The sequence below is a fragment of the Acinonyx jubatus genome, chromosome E1, assembly GCF_027475565.1.
Source record: "Acinonyx jubatus isolate Ajub_Pintada_27869175 chromosome E1, VMU_Ajub_asm_v1.0, whole genome shotgun sequence".
NCBI lineage: Eukaryota > Metazoa > Chordata > Mammalia > Carnivora > Felidae > Acinonyx > Acinonyx jubatus.
The window spans coordinates 14,764,075-14,780,173 of NC_069397.1; the positions used below are offsets into that span (position 1 = coordinate 14,764,075).

At 50.0% G+C, this 16,099-nt stretch overlaps 1 protein-coding gene across 4 annotated transcripts in view; it reads left to right on the forward strand.

Annotated features, from left to right (window-relative positions):
* Positions 1–16,099, forward strand: part of SLC43A2 (solute carrier family 43 member 2) — a 36,504-nt gene that overhangs the window by 14,177 nt on the left and 6,228 nt on the right. For 3 of the 4 annotated variants that reach the window (XM_053212331.1, XM_015081385.3, XM_053212332.1), the window contains exons 6-10: positions 10,115–10,207; positions 11,599–11,732; positions 11,816–12,018; positions 12,484–12,630; positions 15,747–15,885. In XM_053212331.1, the coding sequence (XP_053068306.1) occupies positions 10,115–10,207; positions 11,599–11,732; positions 11,816–12,018; positions 12,484–12,630; positions 15,747–15,885 (716 nt within the window). Of the gene's footprint in view, positions 1–4,193; positions 4,321–4,413; positions 4,416–10,114; positions 10,208–11,598; positions 11,733–11,815; positions 12,019–12,483; positions 12,631–15,746; positions 15,886–16,099 lie in introns of those variants that run through there. The other variant, XM_053212333.1, reaches the window with a different exon arrangement.

A 16,099-nucleotide genomic window follows, 5' to 3' on the forward strand; every position in this document is an offset into this window, starting at 1 on the left:
CAGGCGCCCCAGGTCCCCAGTCTTTCTGATTTATGATGTTGCTAAGGTGCACACCCCTGTATGTATATTTCTGTAAAATAAACTCCCAGAAGTGGGATTGCTGGTCTTCCCCATACTGGTTCTGGTGGACCGGCAGGAGTAAGAGTGGCCCTTTCTCCACACCCCTTCCTGTGCCCTGTTATTAGTCTTTTAAACATTAGCCAGTCTGATCTGGTGAAAATGATATACCATGATTTTTTTTTAATTTGCCTTTAATTGTTTACGAGGCAGAACATCTTTCCACCTCTTTTTTTGTGATCTTTTGTATTCTGTGAATTGCTTCTTTGTGCGATTTGTCTGTTTTTCTACAGGTATGTTGATCTTTTTTAAGTGTTTTGTAAGAGCTCTTTTGTATATAAAAAAAAAAATTAGCTCTCTTTTTGGAGTGAGCGAGGGATCTTCCCCTAGGGTTTTGAGGCCTCCGGGTGATCATGAATAAACTTAAGGAGGACTGTACACCCCCTTAAAGTTGTATGCAAGCAAATTGTGTGTGCGTTTCTCCGCGGGAGGGTCTGTTGCCCTCATCAGCCTCTAACAGGTCTGTGTGTTAACACAGACCAAAAGCACTCACAGTCCAAAAGCACTGTAGCGGGAGCACTCCCATTGGCTCCTCACCCGCACTGGGAGGTCAAAGGTACAGAGGATACAGAGTGACCAGGCAAGAAAACCATCTGATTGTTACCTAAAGCGTTTGGTTAGCAGCTGTCTGTTTAAGGGAGGCTGGTGGCTTGTCTCCTAAGGTCTCCATTCTTGTGTCTAGAGCAGGGGTTAGCACACTGCTGCCCCTAGGCCAAATCCAGACCACTGCTGGGTGTGGGGCAACCGATCAGGTAGAGGCCAGGTGGAAGCCGATCAGGTAGAGGCCAGGTGGAAGCCGGAGGCGAGGGCAGGGAAAGAATTCACCCAAGGCAGAACAAAGGAGATGGGAGTTTATTGAATACACTGCAAGGGAGCGGTGGGTGAACAGCCAAGGAGAGACATCTGCCAGGAGGCCGTGGTGGGGGGCTGTAGTTAAGGTGGGGAGTGAGGAGTTATGGGAATGTATGCTCCTTCTTCGGCACCTGTGCCCAGTTGTAAGTGGCCCATTGGTCAGCTGGGAGTTATGGCTATTTTGAGGTGGGTCACCTAATGGGCCTGTTTGTACTCAGCCCAGTGGTCACCGTGCGCCCTTTTCCCTTACTCAGGTTTCCATTGCTCAAGCCTGTTGCCTAAAAGAGGCCTCTACAGTGTGGGGTGCAGATTGTAAACAAAGTTTTTATTGGAACATAGCTGTGCCCACTTGTTTACTATTGTCCGTGGCTGCCTTTGTGCTGTAGGGGCAGAATGAGGGAGTTGTACAGAGACTACATGGCCTGCAAAACCTAAAATACATACTGTCGGGCGCTTTACAAGCTTTGGTGCAGGGCGCCAAGAAGCTGCTCAGTTACTATTCCTTGTCAGAAGGCAGGTGTTGCCCTCACCCCCTCATCCCCTCACCTCCATCCTACTGATCCCCCTCCTAGATACATGGGCCAACTCCCTAAACACTTTCTAAGTCATTCCCCGCCTCCACTACTGCCCCTGGCCCGAGGGATCTCAGTGGGCATTCTCTTGTCCCATGTGGTCTCAGATGGGGGCTCTTGTGGCTGTCCTTTCCAGAATAGACCCCAAAAGGGGAATGAGAAGCAGGTCAGTGAGGACAGAGCCAGAGCTCTTGGGCAATGTTTTAGGGCTGGCCGAGGCTTCTGCTGAGCAGAGCTCACTCTCTTTCTGACACAGCCCAGGCCTTTAAAAAGCAGAACTGCCAACATTGCCCCCCAAAGATGCCAAGCTAGCAGCACAACTGCACTTTCTGTTTTGTCTCCCACCCATGTTCTAATTGGGGGACAAAGGAGTCTTTAGGGTCGCCTTTAGGAACTTCCTAAATCAAATCTCCTATCACTTCTTTGGGGCCGTGGATAATCACTCTGTGATAACCTGGGAATTTGGGGGAACGTGTTGCCATAGAAATGCTAATTTGGGGACTTTCTGAGTTCTAAGAAGTTTTGTGTAGTATGGGCTGTGGTATAAATAAAAATGACCAGGGGCTGTGAGCGGTCACCCCATTGGTGGATAAGAGGCCTCAAAGTTGGCAAAATGCCTTTTCCCCACAGGCCAGGGCGAGATGGTCAATAGTGCCTGAGAGACCTGTACTCCTGGGTGATCCTTCCTTCCAGAGCGGAGGCTCCAAAGGGCAAGACTGAAATCCATGCCCGTGGGCTGCTGACAACCAGAACTGACTTTCCTGGGTCCCCACAGCAGAGGGCCTGAACCTCGTGACATCCTCAGGGGAGGGTGAGGTCATTCCATGGGAACAGAGCACTCCCTGAGGTGCAGAGCCCAGCCTTCCCGCTGGACATCTGGACAGAACACTTTGGTCTGTTTGCCCAATGTCTAGCGTTTGTACAACCCTTTAACTCGCTTCATTGGCTGGAGTGTAAATACCGGCCGGCGGCTGAGGCGGCATCTTTGGGTTGCCACCCTGCGATCCAGGGCCCGGGGTTGCTTAGAGATGGGAGCAGATGCGACCAGCATTGTGAACATATCTTTTCCACTTCATTACTCTGCCCCCTGTCCCTGTCGGCGGGAGTGGGTTCTGAGCTGGAAACCTTGCAGCAAAGTGGTTCCAAACTGTTGTCAGGCTCCTTAATGAAAAATTTCTCTGTGGGCTTTTCCTATTTGATTCATCGAAGTCTGACTTTAAATCTGAGGAAGAAATGGTCCCATGGGAGCTGGGACTAGAGTTTGAGGAGAAGAGAATAAATATCCCTCTTTAAATACCAAGAAGAGGTGAGGCAAAGGAATCGGGCACAGCAGTGAAGCATGTGCCCCCTGGTGGGGGGATGGGAATTCGGCGTTGCTGCTCAGCTGGCCCATTTCTACCACCAGGAGAAAATCCCCACAGCACCCCAGCCAGCTCTCTGGGAGCCCACTTTGGGAGCCCAAAGTGCCAGGTGAGCAGGACTTTCAGTGCCCGGAGCCAGCTCTGTCTTTTAGCTTCCATCCCGGGCCTTGAGAGCCCACTAACCAGCTGATCGCCACCGACCTGGAAAAAATTCACCCATCCGAGAGTTCTGCCTTATGAATTTGTTCACCATATGACATGTTCGGGGGCGAACAGAAGGTGTAGTGGAGGCATCGGCAGGGCTGGCCCTGGCTGGGAAGGCAAATGAGGTGGTTTCGGGAGTGGAACCCCTCCTCCCCACCCCTACAGCAGTGAAGCGGAAAGGTGACCACAAGGACCTTTTCCTGGCAGTGTGTGCTTGGAGCTGCCCGGTTGTTTGGGGTTAGGAAATAGCCTAGCTTTGCTGAGTCTGCTTGTCCAGACTGGTACCTGGATCCCAGCCTATACAAGTTGTACAGGGCTCTGGGTGTGTACACCAGCCACCTCTGGAAGGGGCCTTGTGTCTTTTCCCTGAGGGCCAGGGTGCACCCTTAGCTGGTGGGCTTGGGGGACCATGGATTTGGAAAGTCAGTTCCAGGGGCTATACGGTGGTCCTTCTGTCCCTGCCTGCCAGCCAAGGCCTGTCTTTGGGGCCCCTGAGTAGAGAGGCATCTTAAGGTCCTGCAAGGACGCTAGCCAGTCCTCACCATCACGGAGCCTAGGCCTCTGGGTCCTCTTGTCCAGTAGCCATGTTCTGTGGCCAGAACTCCAGGGGAGGGCTGCCTGCAGCTGCTGTTTTCCCCTCTGGGAAGGTCACAGAGCCAGGGCCTGTTTACAGTGCAGCCGTGGGGCTGAGAATGAGTCACCACTGGTATCCCCGAGTGAGCTAGGCCGTGGGTTCTGCCCCGCGAGCTATTCCAGCCCCAGCCCTTGCAGAGACAGCAGAAGTGGCTATGGGAAGCACCCAGAGCCTGGGGAGCGGGCCTGCGCTCCCCACCTGTGAGTGCAGTTGTGAATCCAGAATCAGGAAACCGCTCCTGCTGAGTGTTTTCCCCTGTCGTCTGTCATTGTAGCCTGGCTCCAGCTTCCTACTTGGCAGAAGAGCTCGTTCTTCCCTCTCCACCTAGCGCTTGAGGCCCACACTAAGGCACTCTGCTCAGTGCCCAGCCATCACGCCATCATCAGGGCTTCTGAGTAGCCATTATGTGCAGATGAGGTCATTTGGAGCCAGAAGGAGGGAGAGGGTGGGAGGGAGGAGGAGACCAGAATGGGAGGAGACAGACATGAGGATGAAATAGGAGAAAGTCCAAGGGCAAGTGCAAGTCTACTTGAAGGTGTGGCCCTGGACCATGGGGAGGTCAAGAGGAGGGAAGGGGCAGGTAGGTCCAAAAGGAGCATCAGAAGGGACGTAAAAAAAACTCTAGTGGGGAGAGCAGACAGAGTGCTTAATAAGGAACAAATAGAAGCTTGAGAGGTGATGGTAATTGCCCTGGGGACCAAACTCAGATTTCCAAGAGGCAGAGTAGTCCAGTGGCTATGCACGGAAGCTTGACCTGCTTTGAATCCCAAATTTGACCCTTACCGGTTTGAGGGTGTCCCTCGACTTTTCTAATCCTAGAGTTTTATACCCGATAAGGGAGTGTGAAAAGTGATCCTTGGAACCTACCTTGGAAGGTTGTTTTGAGGGTTTTTAAGATAATACCTACAGTAGGTATTAAAAATCGTTGCTATTATTATGATAATGCTATTGTCTTATTATTATATGCTATTATACTAATATAATTATGCCATATTATTATATATTATTACTTAATAATAAGAAAAATCATCTAATCAAGCTGCTTCTGGGCATGGCAAATGGGGAAAATCTCCTGGCAGGCATGACAGCTTTAGGAGGAAGGGAAGGAAGTGGCTTAAAGGAAAAACACAATTAGTATTAACATTTAAAAAATAATTAGCGTCCTTAGGGAAACCCTCTTTTCTCCTGTGCTTGCTATTCTTTTGTGACCACACATTGACATTGTCAGGATGTTTGTACTTTGGGGTTCATTGGTCAAGGTCACCCTTGATGTTCTTTTCAGAGAGATTTCATCTGACAGAAATGCTACGTAGGCCCTAAAAGCTGACACACACTTTGACTACCTATTTAAATACTTCTGTTGATCAAAAGAACACCATGAACTAAGAAGAAGGTAAAGTAACTAAGAAGTTAAATGACAAACTAGGAAAACATACCTGCACTCTATGGGCAAACCGTAACTGTCTTTAATATATAAAGAGCTTATACGAAATCAATATAAAAAGATTAACATCCTCATAGGAGAAAAGGACAAGTGAGGAATATAAATGGCTGATTTTAAAAATTATAGAAAATGTTGAAAGTCATTAGTAATCAATAAATGTAAATTTTTTAATTTCGTTTTTTAGTCATGGAAAAATTTAAATATGTACATGGTATTAGAATGGTATAATGATCCCATGTGTCCATCTTGAACTTCAACAATTATCAGCTCTCAACCAGCCTTGCGTTGTTCCTGTCTCTACCCACCATGCAGACTATTTTGAAGCAAATATTACTCATTCATTTCATCCATATACACAAAGAAATGGATTTTAAAACAAGGATGTTGGTAAAGTGGCAAATATTAAAAATAACACGGAATGCCAGAGTGGATACAGTGAAATAGACACTCTACTGTGCTTCTGTTGGGAGTTACCAATTGGTGTAACTTTCTGGAGGGCAGTTTGGCACAGGATATCACAAAAACTTAAGAATGTGTATTCCCTTTTGCCTAATGATTCTACTTTTGGGAATTTACCTTAAGGGAATAATAGCTATGTGCACATAGGCTTATCTTTAAGAATGTTAATTAAAAAGGACTTGAATTCCAACATCAGAGAAGTGGTTGCATAAATTATAGACCATCCAGATAAGGAAATACCAGACAGTCATTACAAATTATGTTGAAGGTGAATACTAAGTTAGAAAGCGTTTATAGGGGTGCCTGGCTGGCTCAGTCAGTGGAGCATGCAATTTTTGATCTCAGAGTTGTGAGTTCGAGCCCCATGTTGGGTGTAGAGATTACTTAAAAGTTAAAAAAATAATAATAATAAAATTAAAAATCTTAAATAAATTTAAAAAGTAAGAAAACATACTATATCAAGTAAAAGGGAAAAATTGTAGAACGACATGTAGCATATGATCCCATTTTTGTTTAAAAGCTACAGTTATCTATAAGACAAAGGTTAATGGGAAATATATAAAAAGTAGTTAATGGGTATATCAGGGGGATTTTTATTTTATTCTTTCTTTATGTATACTTTGTTCCAAATGTTTTACAATGAACATACATTACTTTTGTAATCAGAAAAAAATAACCCTAATTTAAAATAAAGGATATAGGTGTTGGTGAGAACACTGTGTAGTACGGTTTGACCTGAGGCTATACTCCCCCTGGGTATCGCCCTACTGACCAAAATAACATGTTGGGGCAAATTTTCTTGGTGTCGCTAAGAGTGTTCTAGGCAGGGAGAAGTTGGGCAGCTAAAAAGCCACTGTCCTTGTCTAGGTAGGAGGGCAAGGGCCTCGTCCATGGGCAGATGGGAAGTCAGTCCTCTTTCTCAGCTTCCTGTTCTTCCTGAATCTTTTCTGGGGAGAAGACTCCAGAAGATCAGGCCAGGGTTGTATGCTAGCCCGAGTCCATTGTTCTGTTGGCCTCTAGCATAGGTTAGGATTAAGGCAAACTTGAGCTTAAGAAGGAAAAAGGCTAGCTAGCAAGCTGTCTCCTTTTTAAGAGTATTCCCAGCCCTGTTGAAAAGTTGGGAGATACCTTTTTGTGCTTCAAGGTGACTACAGGCAACAAGAGTGTTTTTCTGGCTTGACTTTGTACCAAGTAGCCTTTCCTGTACCGGGCGCTTGGCCTCCATGCGCTCTTCTGGTTCGGTTCCAAGGCCTCTTTGATCCCTTTCTTCCTTTATTTCCCATGGCTGGAGTGGCATCCCAGGTTGGAACAGTTCCTTCCTTCCACATAAGCAGAACAAATCTTTGGATTCTCCCTGGGGCGGATATGACCCCAGAAATGCCTCCGCTGCAAGGTTGCCTTGCTGGGTGAGCCAGCACAGAGCAGCCCGAATATGTGAGCTCAGGAACAGAGGCATGTCCTCTGAACCGCAGCATACCTAGGAAGCAGGTGTGCAAAGAGTAAGATTAGGCACCTTTAGTAGTCACCTAGGTGTTCCCGGGCACACGTGAGCATTCACATTGCCTCTGCTTCCTGCTGGGGGGAATTTCAATATGCTCTCTATCCCCCTTTGATCCTATCTGAGAAGCCTGAGTGGACAGAGGGTCCACTCTATGTCAGGGCTGGAAGAAGAGCTCTTTGTGTGCTTGGAATTCTTAGGGGAGCCTAGATGGCCACCCTGGCCCTATGCCATAGAATGGCTTATTGGCCATACACTACAGATTTATTCATTTTCCTTTTTAACCCTGGGACCCCAAATCATCTTATGTATCTTACTCATGTATTTTTTAACAGTGATGTTGAGACAAATTTACATACCATACAATTCACCTAAAGTATACAATTGAGTGTTTTTAGTACATTCAGAGTTGTGCAGCCATCACTGTAATCAATTATATCACCCCAAATAGAAACCCTGTACCCATTGGCATTTCCTCCCTATACACTCCCAGCTTCCTCTACCCCAGCCCTGGGCAACCACTAATCTATTTTTTGTCTCTATGGATCTGCCCATTCTAGACATTTCGTATAAATGGAGTTATACGATATGTGGTCTTTTGTAACTTGTTTTTTTCATCTATCATAATATTCTCAGGGTTCATCCATGTTGTAGTAGGTATCAGTACTTGATTTCTTCTTGTGGCTCAATAACGTTCCATTGCATAAATAGACCACATTTTGTTTACCCATTCATCTACTGATGGACATTGGCCTTGTTTGCCCTTCTTTGTTATTGTGAAGAATGCTGCCACAATTTTTTTTTTAACATTTATTTGTTTTTGAAAGACAGAGTGAGACAGAGCACGGGTGGGGGAGGGGGAGAGGGGAGGGGGACACAGAATCCAAAGCAGGCTCCAGGCTCTGAGCTGTGTCAGCACAGAGCCCGACACGGGGCTCGGACTCACGGACTGCAAGATCATGACCTGAGCCGAAGTCGGACACTTAACTGACTGAGCCACTCAGGTGCCTCCCAATTTTTTTTTTTTTTTTGAATGCTGCCACAATTTTGTGAGTCCATTTGTTTTCATTTCTTTTGGTATATACCTAGGAGTGAAGTTTCTAAGTCATATGGTAACTCTGTGTTGAACTGTTTGAGGAACTGCCAGACTTATCCAAAGTGGCTGTGTACCATCTGATATTTCCACTAGCAGTGGATCAGGGTTCTGATTTCCTATATATATCATCAACATTTGTTATTATTTGATTTTTTATTATAGCCACCCTAGGGGGCATGAAGCGATATCTCATTGTGGTTTCAACTTGCATTTCCCTAAGATTAATAATACTCAGTGGATTTTCATATGCTTATTGGCCATTTGTAGATCTTCTTTGGAGAAATGTCTGTTCAGATCTTTTGCCCATTTAAAAAATAGGTTATTTTTTTATCATTGAATTTTAGGAGTCTTTTATATATACATAGTGTATAGACACATGTCCCTTATCAGATGTATGATTTGCAGACGTTTTCTCTCTTTTGTGCATTGTCTTTTCCCTTTCTTCGTGGTGCCTTTTTTAAAAAATTTTTTTAATGTTTATTTATTTTTGAGAGAGAGACACAGAGTGCAAGCAGGGGACGGGCAGAGAGAGAGGGAGACACAGCATCCGAAGCAGGCTCCAGGCTCTGAGCTGTCGGCACAGAGCCCAACGCAGGGCCCGAACTCACAAACCGTGAGATCATGACCTGAGCCGAAGTCGCGTGCTCAACCAGCTGAGCCACCCAGGAGCCCCTTGCTGGTGCCCTTTGAAGCACAAAAGCTTTTAATTTTGGTGATGTCCCTTCCTCATTTTTAATCGTGGGCAAAACAGGCAGAAATGATGAGGGGCAGGAAAGGCCAGTTCACACTGCCTGCACTCAGCAACAATGGATTGGCTCCCAGGCAGCAGTGTTCCGTGTTTAAGAAAACCCCAATGTGATTCCGGACAAATGGGAGAGGGGGTCATAGATTAGGTCCATATGAACAGCCTGAATTCAGTGAAGCAGGTTGGATAGCTACACAGAGAGTGATCTCGATGCTCTGGACACTGTGGATGTGGGACGGGAGAGCTTCACAGCATGGCAGTTCCGTCTCTTTGGAGGCAAGGGAGAGGAGATACAAACTGGCTGTTTGGGAGGATGTACTTTACCCTAGGTCTGTTTGCCTCTGTGACTGTGTTGTCACATTTACTGTGCCTGGATTTATGTAGAATCGCGGGCTGGGTGGGTCTGAGCTTTGAAGTTGTGGCGGTAGGCCCAGAATGAGCTGTTAGGAGGTGTGTGAGCGACCTCACTGGGACAAGAGAATGAGTCTTTCTTGCCATCGGTCTCCTCCGATGCCCATCACTGGGGTAAAATGTGAGACGGAGAGGGAGGGCTCTCCTTGCACTTAGAAACCAGAAGCAGGAATCCCAGACTAGGCTGGCTCCCCTGTCAGCCCTGAGGAACTGTAGAATTCAGATTGGCACCTTCCAGAAGCCTACTGTCTTAGAACCAAAAGCAGCTTTTGCTGACATCTGGTCCTTCTGGGACACTGATATTTTTATGTATACAGTGACACTCTCATCCCCAAATAGATTCTTATTTTTAACAGGCTTGCTCCCTTTGAGGGATGCCTGAGGCTCCCGACTTTGCTCGCTGGCATCTCAATGAAACCCTGCAAAGACGCAGAGGCTCCTGGCATGAGCAAAGAGGAGGGACATTCACCAGCCAGGAAGTCCAACAGCTCAGAGTCTGACCCGGTCTCTGAGTTCTGCATTAATCTCCCCTCCCTTTATCAAACTAAGTCCCAGATGAAAAGCCGTAATTACCCACTCCCCACACCACCCCCTCAATGACACAGGAAGGAGAGCTGATAAGAAATGGAACCTGAGGATACCTTGATTCCTTCCCCCACGCCTCCCCCACCAGTCCGCTGCCCATTCCCTCAGCAGGTCTCCCTTGCTTCTTGTCTTTCAGCTACCCAACATGTTTGGTGACCTTCGGTCCACGTTTATTGCCTTGATGATTGGATCCTATGCCTCCTCAGCAGTCACCTTCCCAGGAATCAAGGTGAGGGTGTGACCAGCCTCACCCTCTTGTCCTAATGTCTGAGCAGAGCCCTCTCCCAAGGCTCTTTCAGCCTCCTCTGAAGAGGGAAGTAATTGTGGGTTCTGGGGTTCGCCCCTCCCCACCACCCACACCTGGGAGGATGCACCTGGCCACCACAAGAGTAAGAAAAGAAAACCACTGGGAGACGGAAAATTCAAGCATATCACACAGGGTGTTACCGCAGGCCGCCTTTGCATTTCTGGGCTGGGGTAGAGAAGAGGGATGGGTGAGTTTGTCCCAGGTCACCCCACCCCCAGGTCTGTTGTTGTTGGGCTGTTACTCCTCATTAGCCAGAGCGCTGCTCTTGGCTAAGTTGGTTCAGCTGTTTCCCTCCCAGGCAGGATTCTGAACCCGTGGAAGTCACGCAGGGTCAGGAGGAAGCAAACACCTCACAGTCTGTCAGCCCCGGCACCCGCTCCAAATACTGTTGCCCCTGCCAAGTCTTCGAAAGGGGCTTGTCCCACCTGTGGTCTCAGCACCAAATCAAAACCCCTTTCCTGCGATACATGGCGGGGAGGCCATGGATTAGGAGAAGGAGTCATAGACTCGGGCTGGCCTCTGGGGAATCAAGGTACCTGGAGGGTGAGGAGCCAGCCATGCTGTGGCCTCCTAGGCGTTCTCACCCTTCCGGAGTGTGGAGAAGTCTACAAGTTCCTCCTCCACCTCCTCTTGCTGTCTAACCACTGGTCCCCTCCCTGGGGAGCTGGGCAGCTGTCTGCCAGGATGCTGGCGACTCTTGTGCTGGAAATAAATGGTAACAGTGACAACAACGACTTAATATGCTTGCTCAGCAGGCTTCCCACCTGCCAGGCCCTGTACTGAGCACTCTGGGGATCACACCTGCCGCTCCTTGAGGCTACAGGACAGTGTTATGCCCATTTCAGAGAGGAGCAAAGTGAGACATCCATCTGCTTGTTAGGTGTCTGGGGCACCTGCCACGTGCACCCTTCAAGGCACATCCGTGAACAAGGCTAGCAGGTTCCCGTTCTCAAGGAGCTGGACTAGTAACGGACTAGGAAAGTAATCAAGAAGTCAGTAATCTCAGCCAGGGCTGTTCACTGTGAACTTGTGAGGTGACAGTGACGGAAGCAGTCAGAGAAGGCCTCTCCAGGGAGGTGACATGTGGTCCAAGTTGGAGGCACAGGGGGTTAACGACGTGCCAGGGCAAGCTGGGATTGCTGGGATGCGGGGCCTCTGACGACCAGACACCCAGACTGGCGGAGCCGTGCCTCCTTACGCAGCTCAGCGCAGGAAGAGCAGGGCTGACAGATGCCCCCTGCCTGCCGCCTGCCGTGGCTTCCCTGTGCTAACTCTGCCCCCTGGCCCTGCGCCTACCCCATTGTGCCTGTCAGGTCATCTATGACTTTGGTGCCTCCTTCATCATCATCCTCGTGGTCTGGGCCGGCTGCTCCGGATTGGTTTTCCTCAACTGCTTCTTGAACTGGCCCCTGGAGCCTTTCCCAGGGCCGGAGGACATGGACTACTCGTAAGTGGATGTGCCGTCTGCCCCACCCCCGCCCTGGCCAGGGTCCCGGGCAGCACCGATGGACACTCTCCTGTGGCCTCCAGGGTGAAGATCAAGTTCAGCTGGCTGGGCTTTGACCACAAGATCACAGGGAAGCAGTTCTACAAGCAGGTGACCACGGTGGGGCGCCGCCTCAGCGTGGGCAGCTCCATGAGGAGCAGCAAGGAGCAAGCGGCACTGCAGGAAGGCCACAAGCTGTGCCTGTCCACCATTGACCTGGAGGTGAAGTGCCAGCCAGACACCGCAGGTACCTGCTTCATGACCTCACCTTCAGGGCCTGCCTAGGACGTCGGCGGGGCCGTCTGCACCCAAACCCGCACCTCGGCGGCGGGGAGGAGGCGGCCAACCCATCCCGGAAATCCCTTCACCCGGGGCCAGCAGCAACTGAGGGCTTCGTGGGTGCCATCTCACTTAATTCCCACTTGATCCCCAGAGGGCAGGCAGCACCCTGCACCCGGGCTGACAGATGAGCACACTGAGGCCCAGAATGGGGAAGGGATTCTTCCAACTCACTGCACACACCTGGGTGACCCAAGTCCAGCACCCACACATTTAACCTCCCCCAGGCCCATCCCTGCATCCAGCATAGGGTGATCTGGTCAGCAAATCAGGCTTCCCCTGGACGGTGGGTAGGCTGTGGGCCCGGGGGGGGGGGGGGGGGAGGGGGGAGGGGCATCGGTTCTCCTGAGCACCCCTGGTCTTCTCCCCGCAGCGGCCCCCTCCTTCATGCACAGCGTGTTCAGCCCCATCCTGCTGCTCAGCCTGGTCACCATGTGCATCACACAGCTACGGCTCATCTTCTACATGGGCGCCATGAACAATATCCTCAAGTTCCTGGTCAGCGGTGATCAGGATGTAGGTAGGTGGCCCCCCCCGACCTCGATGCACTTCCCCACAAGAGGGCACCCCGCGATCCGTGCTCATTCCTACCCGCCTGAGGTTAAGCCCACCGCCTGGAAGATACTAGTCCGGAAAATGGCAGGCTCCGAAGGATTCACTGCTGATGAGAGCCATTTCACCCCAGCCAGCCCCCACTGTTCTCTCCCGTTGCCATTAGAATTTCCCGGTTTAGAGGCGGGGGAGGGGGACTAAAATAATTACATGTGTTCAGGGTGTGGGGCGTATGTTTTTCATTGCCTCGGGGCCATTGGCAAGCCTGTTTGTGAATGAAAACACTGTGGGGGACGGAGTACTCCACCTGAGAACTTGTTGAAAGGCAGGCAGTCAGCCCCGTTGCCAAGGGTCTCCCTGCCCTGGGAAACCGCAGGCGCGGCCGTGGAGAGGCTCTGTGCGAAGGGGCAGGGGTGGCCCACACCGCTGGGTACTCAGGGTCTGCGCCCAGAACTGGGAGGCAAGGCTGGGCGGCGGCTTCCTTGTGCGTGTGATCCAGTCGAGGCTTGTCAAGTTCGGTAAACAGAGCTGATAACGCACACACCACTTTTCTAAAACAGCACAGAAGGTCTTCAGCTGATTAGAGGTTTTGATTCTACAAAGAAAATCAGTACTTCCTCAGGGCCTGAGCTGAGTCAGCTTTAGTCATCCCTAAGCTGGACAAACACAGTCGGTAAATCCTTTTTATTGGCATTCTCACTGGTGTGCAACTGTTTGTTGGTTTAGTTGGTTTTCCCCAGGGGTAGTTACACTAGGGATTACAAGGAATCAAATGCACGTTTTTTGGTGTGTTTTATTTTTATTTTTTTAAATTTTTTGAGAGCTCGTCCGCACAAGTGGGGGAAGAGCAGAGGGAGAAGGAGAGAGAGAATCATAAGGAGGCTGCACGCCCATCTCCCGATGAGGGGCTCCATCCCACGACCGTGGGATTATGAGCTGAGCCACAAACAGGAGTCGGACGCTCAACTGACTGAGCCACCCAGGTGCCCCTGAAATACAGTTTTTAAAGGGGATGAGTCAGTGAGCAGCCTGCCTGGAATTCTCTCTCTCCTTCCTGTCTCTCTCTTCCCCTACCCCATGTACATGTGCACTCTTGCGCTCTCCCTCTCTCTCTCTTAAAATAAATTGAATAAACTTAAAAAAAGAGAGGGGTGCCTGGGTGGCTCAGTCGGTTGAGCGTCCGACTTCGGCTCAGGTCATGATCTCACAGTTCGTGAGTTCGAGCCCCGTGTCGGGCTCTGTGCTGACAGCTCAGAGCCTGGAACCTGCTTTGGATTCTGTTGTCTCCCTCTCTGCCCCTTCCCTGCTCACACTCTGCCTCTGTCTCTCTCTCACTCTCTCTCTCAAAAATAAATAAAAAAACAGCTTTAACAAAAGGGAAAGATGACAAAGGGACCTGGACAACACTGGTTCCACTGTGAAAATGGATGTCCTGTGGTGAAGTTACCATGTGCCCTTGCAAAATTTCATAATGGACGCTGACACAGTAAAGGCCCTAAGAGAGCCCTATAGGAAAACATAACTTATTTAACTTTGTTTTGTCCAATGATTTTTCCCCAAACTTCCACCACAGGAACATTGTTATGGTATAACGCTCATTAAAATCTGTGGACCACACTTTGGGGAAAGCTGATCTATCATGTCTAAACACCCTCTGTTATAAACTCAGGGCCCGAGAAGTGAAGTGAGGGCCCACTGGCTCTTAGAAGGCAAATCTCCCTGCTGCTGAGTCGTGGACTTTCACTCCAGTTCTCTAAGAAATCTTTTGCTGCTCAAGAGGATTTTTTTTTTTCCCAACTGTTTCCCACATTCAAAAAGTCAGCTTTAAGAAGTAGAGGAAGTTGGGCCAGGAAATCCAATCTGCAGCTGACAGGGCACCGGTTTTCCCCAGTCTGCTCCTGTGAGCTGTTGTTCCCGACCCCCACAGCCCCGGCTGTCCCCAGAGGGGCTGCTTCAGGCTCAGGGAGCTGGTGGAATAGAAGGGACCGGCTCTGGCTGTCGGAGGGAGACCCATGGTGTCAGTGTTTGGCTGGGGGTCAGGACGGATTCTTTGACCTCTCCTTCCCTTGGAGAGCAGTAGGAGGTGTGACAGAGTATGACAGGGCAGGGTACATGAGGGGCCCTGGTTGGCCGGGTCTTCGGCACCCACGCCACTTCCCCCTCCTGGTCCTCGGCAAGCACCGCAGGCCTGATTCACCAGCCTGCCTGTGACGAGGCCCCGGCTGCACATGACTGAGGCCACAGCAGACCGGAAACCATCAACAGATGCCCGTGCTGGGCCTCACCCGCCTGCACTCCCAGAAGCCTGACTCAAGCTGGGCGTCCCCTGGATGCTCTAAGAGTCTGGTCTTGGTGGGAAATGGCATGTGTGTGCTGGGCCCAGAGATGGCCTGCTACCACGCCCCATCTCCCTATAATAACCATTGAGATCTCTGCTGCTAACCTCTCTCCTTTCTGCTTTTTTACTTTTGCTTTCCTGATGCAGTGATGGCTACCGGTAAGCCAGGGGGATTGTCGAAGAACACTGCAACATCCCCTCCAGCCAGTCTCTGACCAAGAAACATCCCTCTTGGCCAGAACTGTGGGTGGGGGAGGGGCAGTCAACCCTCAGCTTCTATTTGCCTGAAAAAAAATCTCATCATAATTTTAAGGCTCTTTGAAGACTGGAGCCCTTACGTCAGAGCCCCTGTGAGTGGTGCCTTCCTGGTATATTTCTAGAGGCAGAAAACTAATGACTAGTCATACACAAAGCCTCAGTCCCAGGCATTGGTAATTTTGTGGTTCCCGAGTCATAGACGCTTCCTGGAGCTTCTGGGGGATGTCGTTGTGACATACTGGATTTCATTAGCTGTTTCTTGGAAATAAGCAGACGATTTGGAGAAGAGAACAGGGTGCCTGCCCTTTGCTCCACCTTTGATTTTGGAGTTCAAAGTCTCTGGGCTCCCCTCAAGGCCCACGGTGAGGGGTGGTGGGGGGTGGTCTGTGGAAGACCCCGGAAGGGCCTATGGGGTCTCAGGCTCTCCCAGCACCTGCCTCAGGCTTCTGCTAGGGGCCCTCCACGACGCAGCCCATTTTCCTCCCCAGTTGGCCTCTACACCTCCATCTTCGGTGTGCTCCAGCTGCTTTGCCTGCTGACAGCCCCTGTCATTGGCTACATCATGGACTGGAGGCTGAAGGAGTGTGAAGATGCCTCTGAGGAACCTGAGGAGAAAGACGCCAACCAGTGCGTAGACAGGGCCTGTCCCCTAGCTCCTGGCCCCAGAGTCAGCTGCTAGGCAGGAACCGGGTGGGTGGCCTAGGTTTTGAAGTCAGCGGGAGAGGCAAGAGGGGGTCGTGCCCAAAGCTATTCGTAAGGGCTTTCCGACACTCTCTCACTTAGCTCAGCACAGATTTGAGTGTATCACTTCGTTATGGAGATTCTTTGGTACCCGAAAGTT